The 25,683-nt window shown below is 41.0% G+C and overlaps 1 protein-coding gene across 3 annotated transcripts; it reads left to right on the top strand.

The window, feature by feature from the left end:
• Positions 1 to 187: 187 nt before the first annotated feature.
• gal3st4 (galactose-3-O-sulfotransferase 4) lies at positions 188 to 24,150 on the top strand. Of its 3 annotated transcripts, none has more exons than XM_030430881.1 (4): positions 188 to 500; positions 10,369 to 10,485; positions 12,158 to 12,458; positions 15,675 to 24,150. In XM_030430881.1, the coding sequence occupies exons 2-4, from the start codon at positions 10,370 to 10,372 to the stop codon at positions 16,743 to 16,745; spliced, it is 1,488 nt and encodes a 495-aa protein (XP_030286741.1). In that variant the 5' UTR covers positions 188 to 500; position 10,369; the 3' UTR covers positions 16,746 to 24,150. The 3 variants fall into 3 exon arrangements, with proteins under 3 accessions (XP_030286741.1, XP_030286740.1, XP_030286739.1); XM_030430880.1 differs by lacking the exon at positions 188 to 500 and adding an exon at positions 7,810 to 8,117 and having other exon boundaries at positions 12,161 to 12,458; XM_030430879.1 differs by lacking the exon at positions 188 to 500 and adding an exon at positions 7,810 to 8,117.
• Positions 24,151 to 25,683: the final 1,533 nt, after the last annotated feature.

The raw sequence follows: 25,683 nt of genomic DNA, 5'->3' as shown, positions 1-25,683 counted from the left end.
GTAGAGGTCACTTAGATGCATCTGACAGCTACAAAGAACTGAACGTAGCTGCGTGGATGCTTCTTGGAATGTGGCGGAGGCAGAGGTGAAGGAGGTCAGGTGAACTGGGGGTCAGGTACCTGGAGGCGCTGTCGACCTGAGGGGAGGAGGAGGAGGAGGAGGAGAGGCGAGGGAAGGGGGAGTCGACCCCGTTCCTTTCCTCGGGCTGGCAGCACAGGAAGGAATTGATGAAATCCCCCTGAGGAGGTTTAAATGCGCTGTTTTGTAGTCTAGCCTCAGAGACGGAGCTGGGAGTAGTCAGCGTACGTGACCGAACGTACCAGGTACGATGTTTGAGTCCGGGAGCTGAGTCGTGAAATAGATCTGCAGATAGTACCCGCCCGTCTGTTGCTGGAATCCCGCTGGTCCAACAGGAGGAGCGCGCAAAAGAACGGAGGGAGTTTGTCAGTTTTAAGAACAACAAAAAGACGGTCCATGTCGGCGACATCTTGAAACGGAGGGTGAGTGTTATTTATACTTAAACGTTAAACAGAAAACTGGGTTATGGTCGGCGGCTAACGCACCGAACGGGACAGGGTTGGAAGTTCTTAAAAAAGTGATTCCAGCAATTGAGTCCTATTAGGAAGTATTCGCTTATTTTTTTTCTCCTGGAACTAAAAGGCTTAATTATTAAAAATAACATGCCGTCATCTTCTGAAAAGGCCAAAAATTGTGGTTTTGTTTTGAAAGCTGTAGCCGGAAGTCGCATATTTAATGTCGCGATTTGATATGGAAAACGTGTTCCGGTCACACCGAGCGGCTGCAACCGAGCACATCGATATCTAGGTAATTTGGGCACAACTTGAGATTAACTTTTACAACAATTCAATATGTTGCCTCTCTTTAAAAAATGAATACATTGCTTGTTGTCATTTCCACGTAGGTTAAACCCAGTTGTATTGTTGTATTGGACTGTATGCACAGGACACTTGTCGGCTTACTGTGCAGGCACTTGATCCAACACTTAGCAGTAATCTTGTTTGGCTGATCCTACTGCATTAACCCAACCTAACTGGGCCAGGTTAAACAAAGTAGGCCTACGCCAATAGCCAAATGTACACTAAAGATAACAGTGCATGGAAATTGAGTAGGATCAGGATTTGTCACAGAGAAGACAGCCCGATCTGAGTAGTTCTTACACTTCACCATATATTTCACACGCTCCATACATCCTTGAATCAAATTCAAGTTTTTGTGTTTGGCATCAAATGTGGCACAGCTGTCAAACATGGAAACGAAAAAAGAAAAGTAACATTTGAACAGTCCGGAATTATCAATATTTACGAAAAAAAAAAAAGAAAAAAAAGTCGATTATACTCAGAAACATGTGGTTATTTTTCAACTGGAAATTGTTTGGAAAAAAATCATAATCACAATCCGACAACAACAGCATCTAAAAAAAAATCATAGATAATAAGAAATGCAAGGGAAGGCAAGTTCTGAACAACACCTGGTTGGAGTGTAAAGAGATGCCACACTGGGAATGAGTCAAATTCTCTGGATGGGACAAAAAAGTTTAATACATTTCAATGTATCAAAGATAGGGAAGATTAATATTTAAATCAGTTGCATTTATTGTTGCATCATGATGTGTGACATTTCGAATGGAGAGGAAGGGAAGGAAGACAAAGGTGGAAGAGGTGAAGAGAACATGAACAGTAGTGGGAAGAGATGGGGGAGGAGGAGTTTGTTTGTGAGAGCAGGACAGACAGTTTAAACTTGTCAGTAAGGAGGAACCCTGATTGGAGGGTCAGTGTTGTTTTTGTAAAAAAAAATATAATAATAATAATAAGGAAAATACAGTGAATAAAAAACAGGTACCATCTGCTGTCTCCCTGAAATTTAGGCTCAAAATTAAAATTGGTGATCGTGGGGGAGTTGGCTGGAGTGCTTGTTGCTTGAAAGCCTACGCAAGCAAAAGTGTTAATCATGACAGTGAGAAATGAAATGGCATTAATGTCCAAAATGAATTGAATATTTTCGATGGAGAGAAATGTGGAAGGGGTTAATCAGCAAAATGTGACGGGAGTACACGAATTGCCGTGCGTAGTATTTACAGCCAATAATGTCAGTGGGGAAAAAAAAAATCTATATATAACCCAAGACATATTGATTGAATATCTTTCTTGTGGACCTCCTCTGTAGCCCTTTTCTCACAGAGTCTCTTGTCACATTGAAAGCTCGCCTATGCACCGCCTTTGTTTGTTCACATTGAACAATAGCAGCGTCGGCTTAAAGCCGCTCCAGCGTGTTTCACACAGCATGCTGGCGCTGGCGGAACCAAAATAAGCATGACGGCACACATTAGGACGATGACATCCGTGTGTTTTCCTGTTTTTTTTTCCCCCCTCAAATGATTCACCAAAGACACGACCAGTTACCACATTACTGTTGTTTGGTGCTGTGACAATGCTTTGTGGGTCATTTCTCTTTTATTTGATGGGTGAAGGCTCTGTTTAGCTGTCAGACTGTGAACACCATCAGACTGACACGCCCCTTGCCAGCTTTACAATGTCAATGTTTCCATGTTTTTACGCCATCTCGCGTCTGCTACAGCTCTGATGCTACTTCTAGAGGAGCATCAGAGGATGGATGGGCTCAGAAAGCTCACATAATCAGCGATCTCTTGCACATAAATAAGACCCGGTGTGCGCATCTAGACATATTTGGCTCCCAGCTCTTTGTTGATGGTTGGCTTATCTGTGGAAGGCTCGACTCCTCACTCCTCTTCTGCTTCCTTACAAAATGACAGATAGCAAATGGATCATTCCACAGCAGCTCACCCAGATTTCACAACTTTTTCCAGTTCATGACATGGATTTACTTGAAAACAATCATGTTCAACTTTAAGTAAATAGTAATGATATTATTTTTAATAATAATATATATTTTATTTATTTATTTATGGACTTTTTTAGATAGGATTTCTTTATGTTTTGCCCTTCACTTTGATTAGGTTGAAATAAGGCCGGAACACCCAAGACAACCTAAGGATAAGGACTCGCAACACTTATTCAAGTAAATAGTCGTTGCAGAATAGAACATAGAACAAAGTCTATTCAAATGAAACATTCTATCATCACTAGTTTTTCATTTTGTTGCAACCTAATGTTAATTCTGTGTAGTATTAATATTCTATCAGGAGGGGTGCCTCCATGCTAACTCAGTTGGCAGAGCCCCTTTTTTTCTTCGCCAAAGCTGCCCAAGGTTCAAATCTGACCTGTGGCCTGTGGTTTTTTTGGTCCCACATTAAAAATGTAAGTATAGATACATATAGCTTCAAGGCCTAACTCTCCTCTCTTTAGGATATATTGACTCTAGATTTACCCAAGAAGTGAACTGTTAATATTAATGCCTTCCTTTTTTATATAAAAAAAGGATCTTATTATTACTCCTTCCTTATTTCAATGATTTTTTAAAGCACATTTTTTATGCTTTCCCATGGCTGAAATACTAAATTTAGTGGTTTATTTCAAAGACAGATATTTGTGTTGAATAGACTTTAAGGTTTTCTGTCTTTTTGTAATACCGTACCACGCCGAAACTGTATCAGATCAGGCTGCTGTAAGTGTGATTCTTTCAATCATGCCGCTGTTATTCGTGCTGTACTTTGGTTAGCTTCCTCAGTATAAATGGCTTACTCTGTGTCATGCTTCAGAAGATGGACATGACAGAGTTTCGGATGTGTCATCTGGAGGCAAAGAGGGTTTGAAACGCGGCACGGGGCATGTATGTTTAACGTTCGACCCAAGCAGGAATGTGAGACTTGATCAGCCGGCTCTCTTCGTGATGACAGGGGCAAGTTTTTCTCAGCTAGGTGAGACAATTGGAGGTTGCCGTCAGAGTGACAGTGGAATGTTACAGCGGTGAGCTGGCAAACATTCTCCCTCCTCGCTTTAGCATGTTGGTTTTTGTGATATAAGATAGCCTATACATCCCCCAACCTTCACATGCGCTGCACAAAGCTGAAATGCAGCCACTGCGAACATTTTGATAAAGAGAGGCTGTGTGAGGCTATTTCTACTTTCTTCTCAAGCAGCGGCCTTCTTGTGTCCTGCTGTGGATTCGTTCACAGTGTCAGAGGGCAAGTTGTGCAAGGATAGCATGCAAGAGATGGCAAACAGTCTGAATGAATCCCTATCTTTTTAGTAAGGATGTCACATTGTACCCTCTGGCAGCTCTGGCAAAAATGTGTTTATCAGAAAAGTCTGTATAAACATATTCAAGGTTTAATATCTTTCTAGAATGTAGTCTTTAGTGTTCAAAAAGAAGTCATGTTTGCCTTGCTATTGACTTGAGCAAAAAATACTCTATTGTACTGTAGTTAACCATGAATAAGCTCATCTGCCCATGTGGTTTTGACACAGTGGACCATATGGATATGGTTAAGGAGACAAGGAGGAGCCTTGTCAGGAGCAGCTGGTTCTCCTTAACAAAGACACCAGTTAACCGATTAGAGGCTTTAGCTCTAAATTTAGTACCGGAGCTGACTCCCGCTGAACACACTGACTCTGCATCAATACTCATCAAGCTACTTTGTCTTACATTGTTGGGCAAAATTAACTTTGCATTGATTGATTGCAGTGGCGGCTCCCCCCCCCCCCCCCAACTGTCCCACATCAAGAAGAAACATACAGACATTCATTGAATAAGACAATATATTCTTTTGAAATGAGCAATCTAATTATTATACAGGTAGTGAGTAACATGTATAATCTGCATTAAAGTCGCAGATTAAAAATGTTTTAACGTTGGGTGAAGTTACTGAGAGGTGACGTGTTTCCTGCGCCGGGCGCAAAGATCTTTGGCCACAGCTGTCGTTATGAGTTTTGCATGTACACTCCACTCGCTGTGATACAAGAGATAGGCGCCTGCTTTCCCTGCCTCCCTATTTCAGATGCAGCAGGAACTGAACCAGCATGGATCCAGTCAGGTATGACCGATTTTAAGCGCTTTGCAGACAAAGTAAAACCTGGGCGTTTTTCAGAGGACTGCTGGATTTTGTAGCGTCACTAGATGCAGCAGTGCAAGAACATCTGCAGAATGCTGCTGTGTTTTAAGGAACAGCTAAGACAGCGCAGAATGAACTCCGTGACTGCAGCTCTCAGGTTTGAGAGAGCACATCAGTGAAGAAGTCAGGAGTGCTGACTTTGTTTCAAGAAGGTCATTTTTCAAGCTAAAATCGGAAGCATTTGCTGTTTCCAGCTTCTTAAATGTTGTTTTTCGCTGCCGCTCTTCTTGTCATTTATGATAGTGAATGACGAGTCTTTAGGTTTTGGACTGATGGTTTGACAAGCAGGGCTCTGTGTTTGCAAAACTTCTTGAGTTTCTGATGAGGATGATTTAAAATTAGACTTTTTTTGCAGAAAAAAACACAACAGACATATATTACTGGCAGAGTATTTTAATTTTAATCTAGGCTGGTGTGCTGCACAAGTAGGGTGCTTTGGTGCATCCCACTGGTGATACATGGTAATAGCACATCTGACAAATTAGTTTATATACTAAATGCATACAAGAAGAGACTTAGACAGAATACAGGTAAATCACAGCTCAAAAGTTCAAAATGTTGTTGCCCTCTATAGTCACAGGCTTGTATTGTATTGTAGTGTTATCCAATGGTTTATTTTTCTCAAAGAACCAGAATACCTTACACCATCTTCAAGATGGCAAGCGACAACTGACAGCCAGGTTTGTGTTTCTCTGTAATCAGTCTTACCAAAGTAGTCAGTTCTTGTACATTCCAATGAATGTTGGCACCTCCGTTTCTTAACTGCAGACAAGGGTAAAGATAAGGCCAAAGGCATCAACATCACAAATTTGGCTGAGTGGTCAAGGTCACAAACAGGACTTAGCTGAGGTGACGCAGGGCTTAAAAGCTTGTGACTAGTTGTCACTTAAACAGCCACAACCCTAATTATGAGAAACGTTAAGCCTTAATATAATTTAAACAAACTAGTTATGTTAAAATGTACAATGCAGAGTCAAAAGCACAAATAAACCCCAAAAACACATGCAACAGTAAAACAGAAACAGAAGGGCTCCAGGTCTCTATAGGGGGAGAGATCTCCACCGACTGCAAGGTGCCTTGCATCTCTACTCACAGGCATTTGTTATCTTATTTGTGTAAAATCTCTTCACATCCAGACAGCAATCAAAATATGAAATGCTTTGGGGAAAAAAAACAAAAACGAAAAAAATCCATGGTAAAGTAAGTGTTCAGCATGATGATGTTTAATGTCCCTGACAACTTCTGTAGACTAATTTTGCCACTTGATAGCAACTGCCATCAGACACGTAGGTGCTTTTTGAATAAATTGATTACATTTAAGCCTGTGGTAACCACACACGTTTTTTTTAAGGCATTTAACAGAAAAACAAGTTTTAAAAAATACTGACTGACTTTGAAATGATGGAACCCAATGTTTAAAATGAAAATTTCTGGGTTTCATGACTTTAGTTGGCTAAAACAAAAATATCTTCTTCCACCCCTTCTCTGTCACTTCTGTAAACTTTCTGAGGTACCATGGGTACAACTAATCCGAATATTTCACTGCTGTACAGCTAAGACATCATCAGTAACCGCAGGACCCCAAGTCTTTTTGTAATTTGGCCAATCAGAGGCTTATAATCATCAGTCAATCAAAACCAAATTGCACCAATTTTCCCCGCCCGAACAAGCTGCTAGTCACTCTTTAATTCAGCTAATCATTTTCGTCATAGCAGAAGGGGGAGTTTCAACAGGACAAGCCATAGAGAGCTGAAGTCATGTCCGTTCCGGTGGACCTCATGGGACCTTATTTCCAAAGAATTGTACAGTAGACAATGGAGAAGATCAACACCCACTGCCAACACTTACATTGCCGCAAACTCTCAAACTTTTTTTTTATTGTCAAATATCATCTGTGTACACAATTCACTCAGGATCAAAAAATAAATTTATATCCCTCCATTCGCTACCGTACACATGTTTTTCAGAATAAGGTCCCATGGGGTTCAGCAGAGGGGATGTGACTTTGGGTTTCTATTTCCAGACTGTTGTAATTTTCGCTCTTATTACTATTACTTACTTTTACTAAGTTTTAATATTTTTTTCGGGGAAAGTAGGGGAGAAGTTGATTTGCGTTGAGCTGGTCTTTTTCAGCTCTTTGGTGATTTACCTCTCTGTATGTCTCTGTAGCATTTTGATTGATAATTCCTTTATACTGTATTATTATTGTGTAAGATTATGTATATAAAATGTATATGAGTATATGTCTTACCTTTTTATGATATTGTTAATTTTTTACTATTATTATGTTGTTTATTGTAATATTACTTTCCCTCGGCTGCTGTGACACATACATTTCCCCGTTTGCGGGACTAACAGCATCATCAGCACTGTTCTCTGGTCAGAACTGTGTGAATTTAATCTGAGAGGGACACTTATTGGCTAATTGGGTTTGATAGACGGATGGTTGTATGTCTCTGAATGGCCAAATTAAAAAGAAAAGATTGACTGCTTGCATGCCCATTCAAAGCCTCCGATCTGCAGAGACATGCTGAGCACGTCCGGTACCTACACCCCTAACTGGTTTCAGGTCTGACTTGTCTGACAGACTTTGTTGCTTCAGTCCTGTCTGCTGCCTTGGAGGGTAGCCCTTCGCCTCGATACACCATTTGAAAAAAAAAAAGAAAGAAGAAAAAAAAGGGGAAAAAAGAAAAAAGCTTTTAATTTGCAAGCGCCCGGAAACCACCGTCCCCCCCCCCCCCCCCCCCCCCCCCCCTCGCTCTCAGCTCTCCCAGACCGTATCTCGTCCGCAGAATAAGAATTCGAGCTGTCGGTGCACGGCAGAGGAACCTGAGAGACTAGGCCGGGGATAAACAAAGTATACCGACACCGCGAACACTTGATTCGGGTTTCGCGTCGGTGAGCGGGGCTTGCTCGCGGAGTCCATGGCCTGACCCGGTGCCGGCGACGGGATCAGCTGCAGCTGAATTCAGCCTTCGAGATGCTCCGAGCTCTCTGCAGCTGCACAACAACACTGTCACCGATACCGGCCCGGGGACACAGCTATGCTTTTCAGGCGGAGAGCGAGGTAACGTGAGCTAGTTTTTACAGAATGGAAATGAAGAGGGGAAAAAAGACAGCAGTCTGTGAGAGAGGGAGAGGGTATTTTTATTTATTTTTTCATCGACGGGAATGCAGTGATTGTGGGGAATAGAGGGGTGGCGCTGGGCCGTGATCTTGCAGAGAACGGGTAGAAGGTGTGGGAGGGCTGGAGGAGGCTCCTTTACACGCAGAAGCCCTTTTTGCTTGGCGTGTACTCATGTTCATCTGCGAGGTCCAGTGTCTTTTTACAAAGCGTGTGTGTGTGTGTGTGGGGACATGAAAGCTGTGCTAGAAAGTAAAATGCCTCTTTGTGTTATGGCGGAGACTGTGGGGTGGTGGCTACTGCTGACTCCTCTGTGTATCACCACCCTTATTGCTCATGCATCCATCTACTTCTGAGGCAGTTACATAACGATTTTTTACCCCAGCTTTCCAAACATTTATAACACACTAATAATTGTTTGGTGTTTATAAGGGGAGGGGGGTGGGGGGGTGACTAATCACTGTCAGTGATTGCCACCGGGGCCACGGTGGAAACACATGGATGCATTCAAAAGGGGCCTGCTTGTTAGTCATAAGGGTTTTTGTTCTGTTATGCAAATAAACAGTTCTTTCATCACCTTCTAAAAATAATGGCCTAAGCATATGTTTTTCCAAAAAAAACAGAACCAAATATAGAGCATGTGATATTTATTAATCATGTCATACAAACATGTTATGACAATAGATGACTATTTACATAGTCCCTCGGGGTAAAGATATGTCTCGAAAAAGCGTATAAAATTGCCTAAGTCTCTCTGTCTTGTGACGTGGGCAAAAATAATTCCGACTCTTGACAAAGGCCATTATTCTACAGGGGTAGGAGCGCATGATCTGGTCAACTGAGGATCAAGGTGATTTTACCAGAGGTGTAGAAAAAAAACTAACATTTTTATCAGAAATGACTTAGGCCATTATTTTTAAGAAGGTGACAATATTATTTCTCACCAACAGCACCCTTTACAAGGCTTATTACACAATATCGCATTGCACTGTGTAGACAAATCTAGTAGGGCAGCAATAACAAGTGGAGTAATGTTGAGTTGATGTGAAACCAATTCATTGTGAAGACCACTAATAATCAGAATATTGTAGAAAAAGGATCATCACAGGTTCCAAGGGGCCTAAAGAAGAGATGTTTTCAGGTTGACGATCTTTTTTCTGATCAAAAGTCCAAAAGCAGATGAGCAGTAGCAATACGAATGTTAAGCATTTAGCATAAAATATAAATACATGTACTTTGAATCACAATTTGACGGATTCCAAAGATGTCCTCGAGATGCTTATTCTTCCCTGACCGACATATTCACATCCCGACACCAAACAAAACTGGAATCGGGGAGCTCTGACATTTGAGAAGCTCTCACTGGCGAGGAAGACGAACCAACGGGCCATGTTACTTGATAATTTATGAGTTTCAGCTAGAATTTCTCGTGAAAAGGTTTCAAAATAAAATATTTAGCCACAAACACTTTTGCCACGAACACTTCTTTCGCAGAGAGGGAGAACTTGTGCCCTGTGGTTTAGGTTCACTTTATTATTTTATTATTTTAACAGAATAAATGCGGTTTGTTTAGCTTGATCAGTTCTGCTTGTCACTGTCCGGATGTTGTAATTGCGACCTTCCATGAGACCCCGAGGACTGCAGATGAGAAAAATTAGGCCAACTCAGGAATAATGCATCGTTTGGTTACATTTATGTTTAAATTTGTACATTGTCCTCACATTTATTCCATGATCTCCTTTTTTATGATGTGCAAAACTACAGAAAAATCTACAAGAAAAGATGATGTAAAAACATGACCATCAGAAAAGTAAATTCTAAACTGTCTGTATAGGTATACAGTGTTTAAGGGATGGAGCGGGCCCTGTTGTTTTTGAATGTTGTCAGGCTGCTTTTGCTTCCTACAATCTCCCTGTTCATGATGATGCCTCCATAATATAAGTTGAATGACTCATCCAGATTTCTCCCTCTCTCCATCTCTACTCTTCCACTACTTCCCCCACCACTCTCTCCCATGCTTCTCCACCTCTTCTGCTTTTGTTCGACACGATCTCATGACACCCCCCCTCCCCCCCAAAACCATTGCCTCTCCTGACCCATTCAACCACCCCTTTTGTGCCTCCATCCCTCATGCCCCCCCCCCCCCCCCCCCCCCCCATCCTCATCTTGCCTCCTCCACCCCTCATCATCCCAGGATGTTGCGATGGTTGGTGTGTGGTCGGGTGGGTCCAACTTGGATGTGGAAAGCGCTGCTGGTCTTTGTGGTCATCGCGTCTGCGGGCCAGCTGCTGGGGGTCATCTTCAACAAGAGGTATCTGGCACAATCTATTTAATCTTGATTTGAAGCAAGTTTTAAGTTCCAACCTTTGAATTACAATTGCTAACCTTCCAGTTTGGTAACTTTGCAAATTTTCAGACAGTTTTGTGTCATTGAATTGTGGGTAGTATGTGCAAATCAACAGTGGTAAATGTTAAATACATTTTTGCCTCATCTGGCTGATTTTAGCTGCCTACAGATTGCACTTTTTTTGCATGTCCTCACCTCCAGAGTGGGTGTACGCATGGAAGTGGATGTAGAGAACTGCAGCTCTCTCTCTCTGAAACCTTGACCAAACTCAGAGCAAACTGTAAAAAGAGACACTGCAAGTCAAATATGAACCAATATTTTGTGACTGCATTTCTTTTTCTTGCCTAATTTATTTTCACAATTATAATTTGGTGTACTTTTAAGCTGTAATATGAGAGTTTTTTGAACGGATAGATAAAAGAAGAAATAAGAAATAAGAGTAAACAAATTGTTATACCCAAATTATAAAACATACCCCTAAATGATGCTGTATTTAGAAAATGCATATGATGCTTCATTAGCTCTCAAACATACTATACTTTTTTCTATGACTGAAAATCCTATGATGATAGTGAAGTTTGATATCGATTGATTAAGATTTGAAATGTAAGATTGGCTTTATTTATCCCACAATGGGGAAATCTGCTTGTCACAACAGCTCGAGATGCAACAGTACAGGAAAACGACTCAGAAACATGTCCAAGTTAAAGAGAAAATCAATGAAAAAAACACAATAAGATATTTACAAAAATATGGCAATACTTTTTGATCATTTTTCATGACTTGTACTATTTTCATCATTTGTAAGGAGCAGGTGGAAAAAGGTTCAATTTAATTCCTTTATTTTGAACTGTATGGATGTTTTGCCACGTTGTGTTGCAGCTGAGTACTTTGCCATCTTGGACTGCCTATAGGTTGTTCCTTGAAATTTGGTAGCATATGCAGTAGATGTAGAGGAATCGTGACTGACAGACTTGTTGTATACTCTAATGGGTGGAAGCCACTAAGGTGGTAAAATAAGTTTGTTGTCTTAAGTGGTCCTGGTCTGTACGGCCTTCCTGCAGATTTTACACAACAGTGTTCAGATATTTCTTGGACTTAGAAACCTGACATACCTGTACTTTTTTAGTCTCAATTTCCTTGTCCATCCACACTAGGGATGGGTATAGTTATGATTTTATTGATAGTCATTATCAGTTCTTTTTAAGAAAAGTTATTTTTTTAAATAATTGCCTTAAAAGAAAAGAAAAAAAAAAGAATATCAGAACAGGGGATATAATCTGTAGATCTGTACCTAACGATTATTTTTCTATTACTTGATTCATTTAACAAGGAATTTACCCAAAATAACATTTCCAAACTTGTCATTAATATTTCAATATTCGGTCATTTTCAATCATCAATAAACAAATATGTCAAGCATGGACTGCAGGCCATTATTCCCCAACAATGACAACTGTTTTCAATCTAAACAGCCACAAACTTCAGTAGAACTATGTGGGTTTTTAGCTCTTAAATACTCAAATATGTTAGGCATCTTGTCTCCCATGTTGTCATGTCTCTTTGGTAGTGGGCAGGCAGTGTACAATGATTTTTTGAAAATTAAAATGCTCACTTCCCTTTACTTGTCCTCCAGCAGTGTCCAGCCGGCTGCTCGCTCCATCTTCTCGTCCCCTGATGCTCAGGGACCCTCTCTGGGCTCTTGTCAGCCCCATACCCATATAATGTTCCTCAAGACCCACAAGACGGCTAGTAGTACAGTGCTAAACATGCTGTACCGCTTTGGAGAGGAGCGCGACCTCCACTTCGCCCTGCCCCTTGGTTACCAGCTGGGCTACCCACTTCCCTTCAATGCTCACAGGGTCAAAGGTTACCGAGGTCCCAGAGCTGTGGAGTTCCACATCATGGGAAATCACATGAGATTTAACAAGCTTGAGGTAAGTTCTGGTAAGGAGCTACTCTTAAGGACTAGGTAAGGATAGTGGGAAGTGGATGACAGGGGGGATAATGCTGATGGGATGTTTTCTATTGATGTAAGGATGCAGCCTCTGTGATAGCTGAGCTATTGGGTCACCCCAGTTCTCCATTTCTACTAATATAGAAATGATACTGAAATAATCAAAGTCAAGAATGGGAAGTGCTGAGCAGCGTAGGAAAAAGTATGCTGGTCTGTTGTTTTGGATAGCCACTGGCCTCAGGTGTGTTTGTACATGTGAACCCCCTCTCTTTGGAACCATTGGTCCAGCCTGTTTAAAGACGCAGCTAGCAGGGTTGTGTGTGTGTGTTCTGACATATGCCACGCTTGGAAACAAACACCAGAATCAAGACCACATTAGCATGAAAATAGGTCTTACCTGGGACTCGGACTACGGATTAATTGCATGCAAATGTCGCCTTGACTCTGGTGTTTGTCGCCAAAAGTGTCTCAAGTCGGAACACAAATACACACTCAGCATGCCTTTACTCTCTGCCTGCCGGCGCCTGCCTCTCGTTCCCAGATCTGCTAGTCACTGAAGCAGATAAAAGCCAATATGTGCAGCCTCGCGCTGGCTTAATGTGCTTACATGGTCACTTGACATGGTACACAAAAGGGTAACTTTATTCCTTCCTCTGTGCTGCTGAGAACGGTGGAGGTAGAGAGGGTGGGGCGTGTTGTGGACAGGATCTGTGTGGCTGACACGATGGTTTGGTTTGATCTAATGTGCTGGTCCTGACTTGCGACCACTAGTGGTGCTCAATTTGTTATTCAGGGTCTAGAAAGTATTTTAAAAAAGTGAAAGTAATCATTGTCAAATAAACTTCACCCTGTCAGGATTTCACTATCATATCTGAAGTTTTTGGAATAATATTACCTCTGCATTAAGGGCCTCCCTCATTACTCATTATCTCAGACTCATTATTTCCCCCAAATTGGCATGGTTTTGCAGGACGCAAACTAAGGATGCACTGATTGATTGGGCACTGATTGTTCCCGGTTATTGCCCAATATGCTGATGTGTAAGTTAGGGCTGCACGAAAAATCGTTAAAAAATCGCAATCGCGATTTACACGTGATCTCATTTCCACACATAGCGATTCTGAAGCATTTTATATCTCGAGCTGAATCACAAACAAATGCTCCTATTTTCCCCCCGGATATTTTGAAGCGCCCCAAACGCAGCACTTGATTCAGTGGAGGAAGCCCGCCTGCAGTTGAGTGTTTGGAAGGAGTGAGTGAGAAGCCGTTTTTAGACAGGGCAGCAAGCCGCCAATCTGCCCGTCCTTTTGGCGGCTAGGTCCGTGGTCCGCCGATTTGCCGCCTCGGAGGGTACACTTATTTCCACCTCGCCTGCTAGATGGGCAACTGGACAGCCGCTGAGATGCTAGCGTCTCCTGGATCTCTAGCTTGTTGTTGTAGCGCAAGCGAGGAACGGTCACTACTTTCAAATTAAAAGCCCCCCGCTAAGAACCCAGTTCTAAACTCCAATGGGGTGCAAAGTAAAGCTCTTATTTTGAAGACAAATTCGTTGTCAGTTGTTCACAGCCCAACTTCGGGCTTCACGTCACGTCACATGTTTACGCCGACCCCAGAGGCGACTTTTGGAAAAGGAGGAATATTACGCCTCCGTTTTAGAAAGCCGATCACAGCAGCTATCACATATCACCTAGCCAAGGATACGGCCCCAATAAACACTGTCAACATGAGGGATTAAAGGATGCCCTCTCATCTTGGAGACTAATTTTTTTTTTTTTACTTTTGTAAAAATCATTTCTCATCCAATGATAGAACTTCAACAAAACAAAAAAAACATAGTAGAATGCCTCTGCCATACTACAGTTTTTTTTTCAATTATTATTATTTTTTGTTCAAGTTCATCAGTGCAATAAATGTGATCTCAATTCTAAGCAAAAAAATCGTGATTCACATTTTTTCCAGAATCGTGCAGCCCTAGTGTAAGTCATGCAGACATTAATTTCTGTGGCCCTAGTAGTCTACTGGACAAGGGCAGCAGACAGGAGAAGCATCAGTTTGAGTCAGAAAGTATAGAAAATGGAACCAACAAATCCAACCAATCAGGTGGAGTGGCGCGGATATTGTGAAAACATCCTTAATAACGCGTCAAGTTCATCGACGTATCAGGAAACCTGGAAACAGTGTTGGAGGTGGCGCCCCATTTGGTCCTATGAAAGCTGCTCAGTGGCGCTCGAATCCGAAAAAAGCGCCACTTCTTCCGTGTTGTGTGGCCCACTAGAGTTTGTGCTCTGGAGATTTGCCTCTAACCGAGCTGGCTAACTTTCAGTTTGGCACTTGACGAAATCGAATAAGGATAAAATCATGATCTCTTGGACTTTTAAATTATGATGATGAAGTGAGTTGTGGGAGTTGTGATGATGTGTGATAATCACTGCCTTACAGATGCTTCTGTCACAAGCATAAGCATAATGGAAAAAGTCCTTTTGGGCCACAGTGCATCACATGACAATCGTAATTTCACAGTTTGGCACCACGAAAACTGGCTACAAAGCCTGGCGCTCTTCCCTGGAGCTTGGTCAAGATCTTTTGTTGCTGAGTTTCGCTGTCATTTCATCACTTCTGCTATTAGTCACCTCTGTTGGGATGTTGTGGCTTTTGCATTGATATCGTGACTTCTGCATTTTTGTTGTTTCATTAGCGTTTGTGTTGTTTGTTTTGCATTCATGTTGTTTCTTTTGCATTTGTCTCGTGGATTTTGTATTCGTGCTATGGCTTTTGCATTTGGTTCAACGCTTCTGGGCCGCTGTACCCTCTTTTCTTTCTGCTTCTGTCTCCTTCAGATACATTTTAGGAATTGAGACAACCTTCAAGAGATAGTGCTGAGATTGATTTCTGGGTCACAAACAGGAGAGAGGCACAAAGCAGAGAAATGAAAAGAACCCCCTATCTTTGACACTGCCACTGTAGTGGCATTGCTGAGGTCTTGGTTACATTTGAATAAGGGAGATATCAGCAGCAACCCCTTGCTGAAACTGAAATTAGTTGACTGGTTACTGGTGATTAAGCACAAAATCACTCATTAGGTTCCCGTTGCTAAATAAAACTAAACTAAAAGTAAAATATATGGCTGTTGCATTTGAATTGCATCAAATTAAAAGCACATTTTTATACTTAAATGTTTTCCTCTTTTGTTTCTTAGGTGGAGAAGGTTATGCCTGCAGACACATTCTACTTCTCTATTATCAGGGATCCAGTCGCTCTCGCTGAGTCTTCCTTTGCTTACTACAAAGAAGTAGCGCCTGCCTTTCGGAAAACCAAAGGATTGGGTGACTTTGCTGACAACCCTCAGAAATACTACGACCCTCGCCTCCGTAACAACCACTACGCCCGAAACCTTCTGTGGTTTGACTTTGGCCTGGACCACAATGCTAATTTCTCCATTAGTCTGGCTCAGCGTGGCCAGACAATGATCCGCCAAGCCTTCAAGCTGATTCTGGTGTCGGAATACTTTGACCAGTCCATGATCCTGCTGAGACATGCCCTCTGTTGGCCGCTGGATGCTGTTGTTTCATTCAGCCTCAATGCTCGGCAGCAGAAGCCCACTGGCATTGGAGGGATAAGTGGGAGTTGGGTAGGCAAAGCAGCAGCAGCCGCTGGTGTTGGTGGTAGAGGAGCACGTTTGCAAGCCAAGGCGTTACCAAACCTATCACTAACAGAGGAACAGCGTGAAAAGCTGCGACAGTGGAATGCCTTGGACTGGTACTTGTACAAAGCCTTCAACCAGACCTTCTGGGAGGAAATCGACAGGTTCGGTCACGCCCAGATGGAGCAGGAGGTAGCTCTTCTCAGGACGCGGCGGGAAGATTTGGCCCGGGTTTGTCTTAGGGATGGTGGGAAGCCTGTGGAGGCACACCGGATCAGAGACAAAAACATCCGGCCTTTCCAGAGTGGATTAATCAAGATTCTTGGGTACGAGCTCCAGCCAGGACTTGACAACGCCACCAGGACAGCCTGTCTGCGAATGATCAGGCCAGAGATCCAGTACAAAGATGTGCTGGATGCTAAACAGTTCCCACGGGCTCCAGCGATCCCAGCTCAGCCAGGGCAACAAGTTCCGATGGTTGCAGCTGCTGTCTTGTCTCGGACAGGAGAGAGGCTAATAGGGGGAGAGGCTGGGGCAAGAACAATGGAGGCAGACTGGGATGGAAGCCGTTTAATTAGGAGCAACCGGACTTTGATACGAGGCCAAGAAAAAGGAAGGTTGAGATAATCTGTGGTAAGTCCTGTCCAGTATGGTACCTTTTGGTCCTCAAAAGATGGACTAATGAGACTGAAAATTGAGCTGAGTGTGGTTTACACTTGAGAAAACAAATAGTTCCTCCTGATCATTTGCTTGTTTTCTTAAAAAAAATGTGTGGTTTTAAATTTGTTTTAAGCAATTTAACTCTTGTGGACTTGACCCTTGACCTCTGAACAACTGAGATGCTTTTATTACCGCATCAACAAGTTGTGGAGAGTTGTATCTTTTGTCTCAACAGAAAGGACCACTGTGTTTTTATAAGGAGAAGCACTCTGCTGTTGTTTATAATAATGTCAAATTTGGCAGACACAAGGTTTTATTCCCTGTTCATAATGATACTTTTGAGAGTTGTGACACACAGTTGTCTGGATGCACACGCTTTGAACTTGTCAGTGTGATGGTAAATATAACCCCAGTTTTTACTTCTTATGCATTACCCCTACATTGAGTCACTGAGCGAAGTTGTTTTTCTAAAAGATACCTGGTGGTCTTTAAAATACTCAGGCCATTTTAAAACATTTCCACCGTAAGGGGTAAAATGTCATATTTCCTTGCTCAGTGTGCAAAAGTTTAGAAAAGCATTTATCGTCAATCGCCTATATTGATGTTCCTTTGAATAATTTATATTGCGCATTACACCCCCTTGAATGTTTTCTCCTTGAATCATGGTCAATATAATTAGACCTCTTCAAATGCCAAAATGAAAACAGAGTTTTACAAAGTAATGTCAACTAATTAAAAATATCTAATGTAAAATAAGTGATTGCATTAGTATTCACCCCCTACAAGTCAGTATTTAGTAGATGCACCTTTGGCTGCAATCACAGCACTGAGTATTTTTTTATTTTTATTTTTTTAACCTCTGTTTAACCAGGAAAGTCCCATTGAGACTAAAAACCACACAAAGTCCGTGTGGATAGGTCTTATTCAGTCCAGCCCATGCGGTCACTGTGGTTTTACTCCATTCTTCTTTGCAAAACTGCTCAGGCTCTGTGAGGTGGCATGAGGATCGGGCGTGAACAGCCCTTTTTAAAGTCGAGTCTCAAATTCTCTATTGGATTGAGGTCTGGGCTTTGGCTCAGCCTCTCCAGAACATTCACCCTTGTTGTCTTTAAACCATTTCTGTGTAACTTTTGCTCCATGCTTCAGGTCATTTTCTTAGTGGAAAATGAATCTTCTCCCAAGTTACAAGCCTTGCAGGGCCTGCTGCTGAGAATCATCCCCACAGTATGATGCTGCCACCACCATGCTTCATGGTAGGGATGGTGTGTTTGTGGTGATGTTTACTGTTTGGTGACCGCTGGCATCTAGTCTGATAGCCAAAAAGCTCAATTTTGGTCTCATCTGACTAAAGAACCTACTTCCAGTTGACCTTGGCATCTCCCACATGCCTTTGGGTGAACTCAAGCTGAGATTTAATTAGCTGTCTTCAACAGTGGCTTTCTCTTAACCAATCTCCCATGAAGCTTTAACTGGTGAAGAACCTGGGCAACAGTTGTATGCAGAGTCTCTCCCATCTCAGCTGCTGAAGCTTATAACTCCTTCAGAGTAGTCATCTTTGTCGTCTTGGTGGCCTCCCTCACCCGTCTTATTGCACAGTCACTCAGTTGTAAGTGACGGCCTGCTCTAGGCAGATTTACACATGTGCCATATTCCTTCCATTTCTTTATGACAGATTTAACTGAACTCCGGGGGATGTTCAGGAACTTGGAAATGTTTTTGGATCCATGCCCTGACTTATACTTTTTCAATAACCTTTTCATGGAGTTGCTTGGAGTGTTCTTTTGTCTTCACTGGAACTTCCAGACACGGGTGTCTTTATACTACAGTCACTTAGGACACATTCACTGCACTCAGGCTATCTCCATTCTCTGCAAGCACCAATTGGCTGGACCGCTCCTGAATTAGGACAGTCAATTTAATAGGGATGAGTATTAATTCTTAATAATGCAGTCACTTATTTTGCATTATATATTTTTAATTAATTGATACTACTTTGTAGAAAACTGTTTTCACATTGACATTAAAGGGTTTTTTTTTTTTGTCAATTCTTGTCAAAAACCCAAATTACATTGACCACGATTCAATTTATAAAAGTGATAAAAGAGGGTGATACTGTGTATACAGTAATTTACAAAATGGGAAAGGCTTTGTATATTTCGATCTGAATTAGGAAGTTGCAACTTGGAAAATGGGAAAAAAAATAGATTTTGATGATTCTAAATGTCAAAGCAATGTCTTGGTTTTTCAAAAATTGCTGGATATTTTTCAGAAATGTATATGCCTAGATCTCTGACTCTAATGCAATATTAATCCATGAGAGGCACAAACTGGGGTATGTTAACAGCTCTATTGTTTTATGGTTTAAAGTCTGTATAGGCTTGTACTTAAAAACAAAAATAATTTTGATAAACCTACTATTTCTCTCTAGGAGACCATTCAGCTTCAGAGTCAATGTTGAACTCCACTGAGAACCACTAACTTGAACAGCATCTTAAAAAATGTTTTAATGTTACAAGAGGGGAAAAACATCTGAGGCCTGTTTTTCTGTTCAGGGCTGTTTTATTTTAACCAACCTGCAGGAAGCTGGTTAATGTCAGCATTTGGGCACATTCCTTCCTTCCACTATTTGCTAGTAGATGGAATGTATCCATCTGTTCATCATCATCCAAGTCCCATGGAAATCCATTTGTTTGTCATGATGTGACATGATAGTTTTGTACCAGACTTTGAATAATGTGTAGGCAGGTATTTTTTATTAATAAAAAAAGTGATCCCTTTATAGATTCAATACATCGGATTAAACAACTTAATTCAAAAGACAAACATAAAGACCCATTGTCAGTAAAACACTAACACACAAAAACACACTTGGACTGAAATTATGAGTGTTGGTCAGGAACTCACCTAGCCACTACTTAAAAAAAAACCCACAATATTAAACTGCAAATTAGAATCCAGTCAGAGTAATGCATATCTCTAAATTATGTCAAAAAGAAATATGCAACTCATAGCTCAGAAAATTAGAACATTTCACCTGTCATTGCTAAGTTTGACTTATTTGGGCACGAAAGAGCTTCAAAACATCTGGGTATCTGTAACTGGTCACATCTTGTGACATGCTGATGTGATGTTAAATTACGTAATTACTGAGAAAAAAGTCCAAAGTTGCCCATAAGTCCTTCCAGACAGTGGATTAGACCTGACATTGCTTGTGCGGAGCGCGGAAACCTGTGAATAATTTATTTTATGTATCACTGTCAAGTGACCTGTGATAGCTCGCTGTGAAAAATGAGACCATTGCTTAAATGATGGGTACACCTGAGTAGTGATGCTTTTAGTCCTCAAGTTCCTCCAAATGAACACCAATTTTGACAAAAAACCCATCTCTACCTCTTTGCCAGGGACATGATGGTGGACAGGTTCTGACTCAATAGTCTTATGTGTACCTTATAGACCATGGCTGCAAAATTGGTATATTTGCACCAACATAGAAATGTGCATTTGTGTCGCTGACTTTCTTTCTAGACATCTTTTGCCAAGAGCTTCATTGTTGTCGTCACCATCATCAAAAACACATCAGTGAGCCACACTGACTGACATGTTCTTTCATCCCTATGACTTATTGCAAAGGTGTATATTCTGTATATAAGGTGATATTCAGCCTTGTCAGACTGTTCTGGTGTTTTTATGCGAGGTGTTCTGGAAAACGTTTTGGAACCTAAAACGGCTCGATCAGTAAAGTATCAGAATGAGGAGACAACGGCGTGGTTAATGCAGTTGACTTTTACATGGGTGACCAGAGTTTGCATACCGTGTGAAAGAAGAGTTTCATTTTACAGCCCTTTACCATTAGACTTTGTGAATTTATGGTTTTCTAGTAGTTAAGGAATATTTCCAATGTTCAGTCCCAGCTTGGTTACGTTTAGGCACACAGTATTTCCTGTGACAATGAAAAACGGCAACATAAATAACTGTGGTTATTTATTTATTTATTGATTTTACTTTTACAGAAAATAACCACAACAAACCAAAAGTCTTTGAAAAATAAGGCCTTCATGGAGTCTGACATTTTACAACACTAGGGCTGAGCAATATACTGATATTATATAGTTATTGTGATATATGATTATATATGGTCTTAGATTTTGGATATGGTTCATATGTGATATGTCATAAGTGTTGTCTTTTCTTTGTTTTAAAGGCTGCATTACAGTAAAGTGATGTCATTTCCTGTACTTTCAAGACTGCTCTGCTTGTTCTGGTAGGGCTACCAGCCTTTACGGACTTAGTCAATATATCCAAATAACTGGTGATTATTCAAAAATCCCATTTTGTTTAAGCAACAGTAGTCACCTCTGCATTATCCTCGCATAATCAATTGGTTGAAAATATTGTAAGATTTGATTCTGTCGCCCTGAATCGGTAGTCCTATCATTTATTGAGTGCTTAGTTGTATATTTCAAAATATCCAGATATATATTGCAATGAAAGTATTGCCATAGGTGTCAAAGCTTGGAGGAGCTTGGTCCAACTGCAAAGTGTTTCAGTTCAGCTTGCTCCGAAAAATGTGCACAGGCTGCTCAGTGTCTTCAGGTTATTGAATGAAGGTCTGGAAACAGCGTACAATGAGTTGGGGCTCTGATTGTGTGTCTCTTTTAAAATCTTGCAACATTAGACGGAGTGATGCAGACAAAGAGTTCTTACACAGAACAGCACAGTGTGTTCTTCGTCCTGTGCAAATTGAATGGCGTTGTGTTACAGCGGACAGCCTTATGGGGGGATTAGGTTTACGCTATTGTTTTTTAATGGCTACCTCCTCTGTTTCATCTGGTGGAAAGGAGATCAGGTTTACAGTCCCCTGCGGTTTAGACGGGGAGTTAAAGGGAAGAATTAACTAAGATATAAAACGAAAGGGATGCACCTGTGTCTGTGTTTAATTGTGTTTTCATCTCTCCAGGTAAACACTGGCTCATATTTATTTCAGTATGTTATGATTCGTATAACTTTGCACCTGCCTGAGTGACTTTTTCCAACTGATAGAGGACTGCCTACCATCTTGCAAGTTTGTAGGTGAAACATTCTTCCTTTAACGTTTTTTTTTTAGCTGTTCCTTGAAGGAAATGTCAGTATTTACATGTCATGGGCAGCTATAGCTAGTAAACCCAGGTTTTGTTAGGTTACACCGTACAGATATTAATATTTAAGAGTTTGTTATTTGTCATAATAGTCATAATTGGCTGACTTCTCAAACTTGTCAGTTCTCTTTGGTAGACAATGTCTATAATTTACCTCAAACCAAACTTTGGAATTTCTATACCTATTTCCCTGTCAGCCAAAATAAACGTGAATGCATTGTGATAAAATGTCAATGAATTGGCCAGGATGTAATGCAAAACATGTGAACCAATGGCTAATTTCCATGAACATAACATTTTACTGTGTACATTTCCCTGAAATGTCCTGGGCAGTCATTAAGAATCTTAATGTTGGACAGTTTATAATCTTTCTCCTGCACCACCCTCAAAATATCCAAAAATGGCAACTTTGGATGCAAGCTATCTCATCGTATGCTGATTGCTATAACTTGCTATAACAAGACATGCACCTTTTGATTTCGAATGACCTTACCTTTTACTGCCTCCAGGAACAAACTTTATACGTTTTAGCTCCATTGCTAAGGCCCTACGAACAGCAAAGTCATCACTATGTTTATCTGACATGGGGATTTTTCGTTTGCTCCAATACCATAATTTATTGTTGTGATACAACCAGGCCACACTTACTTCTGTTACAGTGAATACCTGCTGTTCTGGCCTCGTACTGTTCAACGAACCATAGGAGGAACACTAATGCACGGAACAGTTGCAGTCACAGAATCACAGTAGGGCTTGTTTCATGCCTTAGGATGCAGTCATATTGTGGACCAGGGCTCAAAGATAATGTCCCTCTGTATTTATTGTGTTCTAATAGAAATTTGTATATACTGCCTTAATCAGGGTTTGTTCCCTTTTTGGAGGTGTATGATGATGTGAGGAAGCCTGCATCTATCACAGTATGGGACTTACTATTGATGTTGATGAGAAAACCTCGAAACTGCAAACACTACTCCATTTGTGTGTGTTGAAACACTTACGACAAATGCCACTTGGTAATTATGGCTGGGCCATGATACAGTATTATAGCGCATTGATTTCACTGGCATTGTAGTGTGGTTACACAGCCATGTAATGGTATTGTTTTACAAAATGTAATTGTCCACATAATGGAATTTGAGCAGAAACAAAATTGGTCACCGAACATTAATTTGATTATTTCATCATAAACAGTTCATGTCCCTCTGCCTGCTCCCTCTTAAGCTACATAGCAGTATTCACTACAAGTCAGGCCATGAACTAGTGTTTGTGAGTTTGAAGCATAGATTTAAGTACCAGATACTGAATGCAAATATAGCACCTGTTTAGTCTAATGAGAATTGCTTGCCTGGCACATACACCAGAAATGTTTCCACAAGTTCCTGATCAGCTCATAGGCTTTACACTGTGCTGATGTTACAGATATTTAAATTGCATTTTGAGGCTCATGGAAAGTGTTACACACATGAAACCTACATTGATCAAATAAAAACAATCTAGATTTAATATTCTAGATTGTTTTGTCCTGTTCAGTTTCAATGGTCACTATTGTGCTCCAAGGGTCTCCAATAAGTTTTTCATTGGGGAGTTCAACTGGTTAAATTCCTTCTTACATTCCCAGTTACACAAACACACTCTTTGCTGATAGGTAACAAAAAGTAAAATGATGCACCTGTCTTCCTACATACTATTAAGCTTTCTTTTTATTCTACCAGGATAAATCCGGTTAAAATGTTTTACTGATATGGTACTGAGTTTTTTATTTTTATTTTTTTAACTTAACTAGCTTTGAAGTTTTCATACGTGGACATGTACGTAGCCTTTGTGTGTAAGACTGTGTAAGAATAAAAGTGACATCTTGTGTCAAACCTCTTCAAATCTTAGTTTTCAGGGGTCAAAATGAGCAAAACCTCTGGTACACAGTGTGATTAATATTTTTTTTTCATGCACACTTGATTCAAATAACTTTATTTTCTGTTACACTATTCCCAAAACCTGGAATTATTTCTGACAGGAGGTACTTTATGTTTTCTGATATTCTCTCAAGCTGTTACAGATTTGACTGGACTGGAAGTGCAAGTTTATTCAGAAAGCAACAGTGTATTTTGGCTTGGCTCTTACTTGAAACTGCGTATTTCTGTTCAAATGTGTAGTAGACCATGCTCTTTGTGTGCATCCATTGAGTTGATTTGTTTTTGTTTTCTCTTGTACTGAATAAAAGCAACGGTTCTTTAACTTCACTAACTCATCTCTTTAATTGCACATGTCGTACGCCAACGTGCACTTTTCAGCAGCTGGAAAATAAAAAAGGTTGATGGCATCATCAACTTCAAGTCAAATCAATCAGCTGAAGGTCGACGCAGGTCATCCACTGATTGGAAGTTTCAAGGGTCGATGTCCCGGATCCAACGGCTGCATGGCAAAGTGACCTTGGGCTAGTGGAATACTGAACCCAAAATGGTTCCTGATGGCTATTCATTGTTTGAGTGTGTGTGAAGTGCTTTAATGCCGCTTCAACAGAAGCACGGTATCACTACTGTTAGTATTTTTTCTGATTGGTTGCAGGGTGTCAGTTAACTTTTGATAGACGGACCCTCTGGAATTCCAGGTGGTTCCAGCTGACCTGCCTGTTTGCCAATCTGAATGAATGCGCTGCAGCTAAAATGAGTATCTATCAATCAATCTTTATTTGTATGACACCAATTAACAACACAAGTCAACTCATGACACTTTCTAAAATTAGCAGGTCTAAGCCATACCCGTTTCCCTCCAGGCAAGAAAAAAAAAATCTTTTAAGAGGCAGACACTTCGGAACAGAATTGGACTCTATGGTTGGCGGCCATCTGCCTCGACTGTTTGGGTTGGTTTTTTTTTGGGGGGGGGGTTGTTCCTTCAAGATCAAGATCTGACCGCAGCTACTCTTGTCGCTCCTTCCTTCCTCAATCTCCAAGAAAAGTTCATCAAAGAGAAAGGACTGCCCTTGCTTCGCTGTCAATGCCTCTGCATAAGCTAACTTAGCTTAAGTTTAGCCAGACATCAACATGTGCCAACCACCAAAATGAAGGCTGGGTCCTCTCGTAGCCTGAGACATTTCCGCCTCCCAAGTCCTGTTTGTACAATACTGTAACTAAGAGTTGCTAGACAATCGGTCTGTTCGATTATCAGATCTTCTGTATGTCTTATTTGATTGCCGATAGAATACATTTGATTCAAAATATCCTACTCAGCTGTACCTCTCACTCCTTCAACATTAGGGCTGCTCCTTTGGTCCAAGCATCCACTCTGAAAACTATGGGGCACTGTTCATCTGCAGCCTGTAACATGACATTTGAGATGACCTGAGTTTAAAAGCTATGAGCAGTGCAGCAGGTATGCTGATAGGCATTTGTATTTGAAATGATTGTAAAATGGCCTCTTACATGATGAAGCATTGATTTGTAGGTGGACTGAACAACTGCAAAAAAGTATTTTCCTTTCCATGGCCTTTTTTTTCCCCAGACATATTTAGCTTGAAAATAGCTTCCAGTGTCCAAGGACACCAAAATCACACCTGCACTATAAGAAACGATCTCTAACAAAGGGGCGTGCAATTGATATGTTGGATATTAGTGTGTTTCTTCTCCATGCATCTGCTGTTGACCCCAACACAACTGTCACCACAGTCTGGCCCCAAAGTAAGATTCAGGGATGTAATGACCCTTCCTTCTTTTTTAAGGTCCTTGTGTATAACCAGGAAGTTTTTTGTTGGCGTATGCACCTCATTTGTTTGAATG

Source organism: Sparus aurata, chromosome 10, assembly GCF_900880675.1.
Source record: "Sparus aurata chromosome 10, fSpaAur1.1, whole genome shotgun sequence".
NCBI lineage: Eukaryota > Metazoa > Chordata > Actinopteri > Spariformes > Sparidae > Sparus > Sparus aurata.
This window is presented reverse-complemented; position numbering and strand designations above follow the sequence as displayed.